General features: G+C 53.8%; 1 protein-coding gene across 1 annotated transcript; it reads left to right on the top strand.

Annotated features, from left to right (window-relative positions):
• The first annotated feature begins 3563 nt into the window (after positions 1-3563).
• Positions 3564-4811, top strand: LOC123441204. The gene has a single exon (XM_045117705.1). It carries the CDS (start codon positions 3564-3566, stop codon positions 4686-4688), a length of 1125 nt encoding a protein of 374 aa, XP_044973640.1. The 3' UTR covers positions 4689-4811.
• Positions 4812-5112: the final 301 nt, after the last annotated feature.

Genomic DNA, 5112 nt, shown 5'->3' on the forward strand with positions numbered 1-5112 from the left:
ACCCGTGCGCCGGCGGAACCTTCGGCCGGACGCACGCGCGTCGTTGATCTCGCGATCTCCTCCCCATCCTGAACGGCCCGCGATCTCCTCCCCATTCCAAACGGCTCGCGCACTGCGCCCCATCATCCACGCGCCCCTGCGCTGCTGCCGTCGCTGCACCGGTCCCTGCCCCCGTCGGCCCGCCCGAATCGTCAAGTCCCGCCACCGTCGACCGTCCGCATCGCCGGATCCAGCTTTCGCCCGTCGTCCTCGTCGTCTGCCCGCCATGGCCGGGCCGCACGACCGCACGTATACAAGTGTTACAAAACTTCACTCAAAATTGCTGCAACGACTATTTAAAAAAGCTTCAACCGTTGATAAAAAAAGCTGCAACCATACATATAAAAAGCTGCAAGGCAAATCATACTTTTTCCTCGTTGAAGTATTTGGTTGAGGCTTTTCTATACACGGTTGAAACTTTTGAGGAGTGACCATGCGAGATGCTGCAGTCGGAACGGCGTTTGAAACTTTTTTCGTACACGGTTGAAGCTTTTTCTGTCAACGTTTGCAACTTTCCCTCGTTCAAGTTTTTGGTTGGAGCTATTTTTTTAACGGTTGAAGCTTTTTCTACACACGGTTGAAACTTTTTATCCAACGTTTGCAACACGGGGGGGGGGGGTGAGATGTGACCGAAATGAGGTGAAGACCGACGGGCTGCATCCGTGGTGCTTCGACGGTGAGGGCGACCAGCGGTGAAGAGGCGAGGCGGTCGGCGCGTGTTGGGGCGTCGGTGCAGGCGAGGCGGTCGGCGCGTGCTGGGGCTACGGGGCAGGCGAGGCGGTCGGCGCGTGCTGGGGCGTCGGCGCGGGCGAGGCGCGTGCGAGGATGGCGGGCGGTGGGGGCTCGCGCGACGAGATCTGACAGTCAGGGGGCCCTGATCTGATGCCTGCTGTGCGACCGGCGCGACCCCTCGGGCCGGCGCGCCGGCGCCTAGCACTGCCCTAAATATAATGCAATATTATTTTACTAATATATTGTATTAGAAACTGTTCATCCAGATAAAAAAAAGAATTTATTAATTTAAGAATGTCACACTAACATAGACCTGAGGGTGACGGAAGATGATCGCACGGGTTATCTTCAACCGATTTAGATGGCGTGCTAATAATAGGTTAGGTGTATATGCATCGTAGTCTGCTTTTAGCTATGTCGGATGTGACTTTTTTTTGCATATCATCTTTGTTTTCATTTTTAGTTCAAGCTACAGAGCTTTGTGGACCTAAGACATTATTTTAAATTATTTTAAATAATATGATTGCATGCATCAGATTGATGGAGAGGTCGGGTGCTCGTTTCCTCCTTCCAAAAAATAAAAGACCTGAGGGTGATTGATGTTAAGCGGACATAGACATATCGCACCATGTAGGTATGACATTTTGAGGATGATTGGATGCGCGTATGTATATTTCGTGTGTTGCATCAAACGTGTCCCCGGGAAAAGGATAAATTATTTCCCATTTACAATTGTTAGGGCAACTTCAACACTAGACCCCAAACGGACGTCTATTTCATTTGCTTTTTGTTTGTTTGGGGTAGGAAAACGGATGCCCGTGTCCGTTTTGTCAGTCCGTCGACCAGTGGACCCAACGCGGCCGACCCATCTCAAATTTTGTCTGATTTTGTCTGGCACAGTTATTTCAACGAGCACAGAAGGTCGTTGGGTTCCGCACTTGCCCATGCAGGCTCCCCAGCCGCAGCTGCCTCAAAGTGCAGAGGCAGGACAGATGAGAGGCAAAGACGTCCATTTTTTTTTCCCGTTTTGACCTCAAGTTGACACCAGTTTAGTCTGAGAATAGAGAAGAACACACATGAACCGGACAAAAAAGAATGAGGTGTGTAGTTGGACCTATTTTTCTGTTTGTTTGACACAAGCGGATCGGATCCGGCGGACTGGATGGATCGTGCATTGGAGTTGGCCTTAGGAAGGCCTGATTTGTGCGTCAAACAAGACCTATATGAACATTTTTGACGGCCGAGGAGAGCAGGGTGGCCGCCGAGGAGAGGAAGTGGCATTGGAGGAGAGGAAGGTGGACACGGAGGAGCGAGCTAAGTTGTTGAAATGAGAAAAGCACTTGTTCTTCTTGGACACATCTTTATTCAATGATGCGCAAAAAGGAATATGTCAACCTTGCCCGTGAAGAAGTCTTGATTCAAAAAAGAGCCATGATCCGCACCATGGGTGGCGGTGACCTTGGCGCCATGGGTGGCGGTGGCCTCGGCGCCATGGGAGGCATGGGCCTCGGCGCCATGGGAGGCATGGGTGGCTTCGGAGCCATGGGAGGCATGGGTGCACCTCCGGCCGCCATGGGAGGCATGGGTGGCTTTGGAGCACCCTCGAACGCTATGGGAGGCATGGGTGCACCTCCGGCCGCCATAGGAGGCATGGGTGCCTTTGGAGCACCCTCCAACGCTATGGGAGGCATGGGTGCACCTCCGGCCGCCATGGGAGGCATGGGTGGCTTCGGAGCCATCGGAGGCATGGGTGCACCTCCGGCCGCCATGGGAGGCATGGGTGGCTTTGGAGCACCCTCGAACGCTATGGGAGGCATGGGTGCACCTCCGGCCGCCATAGGAGGCATGGGTGCCTTTGGAGCACCCTCCAACGTTATGGGAGGCATGGGTGCACCTCCGGCCGTCATGGGAGGCATGGGTGGCTTTGGAGCACCCTCCAACGCTATGGGAGGCATGGGTTGCATGAGTTTTGCTTCTCTCATGGAAGGCATGGGTGCACCTCCGGCCATGGGTGGAATGTCTTTCGATGTGCCTCCCACACATACCCATGAAGATGCCGTTGAAGATCTTGCCAAGACCGTCGGAGCTACACGTGATGCGGTGCGTGATGAGGTTAGGGAGGAAGATTCATCTTCGAAGGCGGAAGAATCGTCTTCGGAAGAAGAGGAAGAAGACGAGGAAGATGATTGATGTGTTTTTATTATGTCTTGAACTTTGTTGGATGAACTTGGTTTGCATTTTGAACTTAGTTGGATGAACTTGTGGTCATGACTTTTATTCATCAACTTGTTTGTGTTAAATTTCACATGTTCATTGCATTTTGATGAATGTTTCAAACTTATTTTGTGTCCAAATGCTATATATTTGCACGCTGCTGGAGCGACGCGCCCGCTGCATTTTTGCGCGGCTGCTGGAACCAGCGCTGCGCGACGCAATAAACCAGACGATGGACGCGCGGCAAACATGTTTTTTGGACGCGCCGCGAAGCGCGGCCGTTGGAGTTGGCCTTAGGAACGCCTGATTTGTGCGTCAAACAAGACCTATTTGGACATTTTTGTTGTCACGTCCCGGTCGATTCGATCACGTGCGAAGGGAAGGTAGTTATCCTTTGATTTGACGCGTGAGTTTTAATGTACACATATCGAATCGTATCTCCATGGCCTATCATGATCACGATTTTTAATGTACGTAGCGATTCCTCTCCGGCCCGCTTGCTATATAAACTCCACCCGACGCCGAGACGTAGCCACCCACACACTCATCTCCTCTTTCTCCCTTTCTGCGAGCGAGCAATGGCGCCGGCCAAGCGGAGGGGTGGCAGAGGCCGGTCGAAGACCGTCGTCCGCCGGATCAAACATGAGGATGCCCGGCACGTCTGCTTCTCCAAGCGCCGCCAGGGCTTCTTCAGCAAGGCCAGCGATCTGGCGGTCCTCACCGGCGCCCACGTCGCCGCCGTCGCCTTCGCGCCCGGCGGCACGGCCTTCTCCTTCGGCCACCCCTCCGTCGACTCCGTCGTGGAACGCTTTCTGACGGGGGATGGCCCGAGGGAGGATGCCGTTTCCGATGACCAAAAGAAGAAGCTGGAGAAGCTGCACCAGGTGTTCAACAACCTGCGCGCGGAGCTGGCGGAGGTGAAGAAGCGGGCGGAGCTCAAGGAGGAGGCCATGGCGAAGGAGCGCGCCGCGGGTGACCAGATTGCCGCCTGGGTCGACCCCAACGTCATCGACATGGGGGACGAGGACATGGCGGCCTTCTTTGACGTGCTCATCCAGGTGAAGGACATCGTCTCCGAACGCGCCAACCAGGTTCTCCTCGAGGCGTGGCACGTCGGTGTGAGCTGCACGGCCCCGCCGCTGCCGCCCATCCCCATGCTCTTCGGTGGCAGCACCTTTGAGTTGGGTAGCAGCAGCAACGCCGCCGGGATGGAGGCCCAGTTCCTGGTCCCTCCGCCTCCTCTGCCACAGGGGCAGGCGTTCGTGGCCGGGATGGATATGCAGCAGATAGTGATGGCCGCGTTGCCTCCGCCGCCACAGGGGCAGGAGTTCGAGGCCGGGATGGATATGCAGCAGATAGTGATGGCCGCGTTGCCTCCGCCTCAGGAGTTGGCCTCCGGGTCCGGGATGGATATGCAGCAGCAGGTGGTGATGGAGCTGCCTCCACTTCCAGCCCAGGTGGTAGCCGCCGGGATTGATATGCAGGAGATGCCACCGCCGCCCGAGTTCGCCGCCGGGATGGATATGGAGCAGATGCTGATGCCGGGGTTCGACGACGAGATGGGGATGGAGATACATCAGTTGCTTATGGCGATGCCTTCGTCACCGGAGATCCCTGCCGGGCTGGACACGGACCCCCTGTTGGGCTCCCCGTTCCCGTACTGGGAGGATGAGATCCAAACCCGTGTCCATCCATTCGAGTGAAAACATTCATGGATCAACCATGCATAGTTCGTGAATCTGTTGTCATCTACTTCTGGATGACATCTTTCATCTACTCCCGGAGTAGTTTAGTTACATCTGGATGAAAATCTTTCATCAAATTTCATGTCGTTTCTTTATGATCAATAGTTAATGGCTAAAGCTGTATCGTTCTGTCGCTCTGCCATTTAATGAAATACAAATATCTCAGCTGGCATAATTTATACAAAGATCGATGTCGAAAATCTTTAGTGTTTATGCTTTTCCTTTTGTGGAACAGAATCTTACTGTATATTATTCGCAGGGAATCCTCCCTTAGACCATATATAGTACAAACGTTAGGCCCAAAACGTGACACCCAATAGCCTATATATGTCTTCTTTTTTCCTTTGATGAGGTGTATAAAAGTCTAATCTATGTAAAACAC

Source organism: Hordeum vulgare, chromosome 3H (assembly GCF_904849725.1).
Source record: "Hordeum vulgare subsp. vulgare chromosome 3H, MorexV3_pseudomolecules_assembly, whole genome shotgun sequence".
NCBI lineage: Eukaryota > Viridiplantae > Streptophyta > Magnoliopsida > Poales > Poaceae > Hordeum > Hordeum vulgare.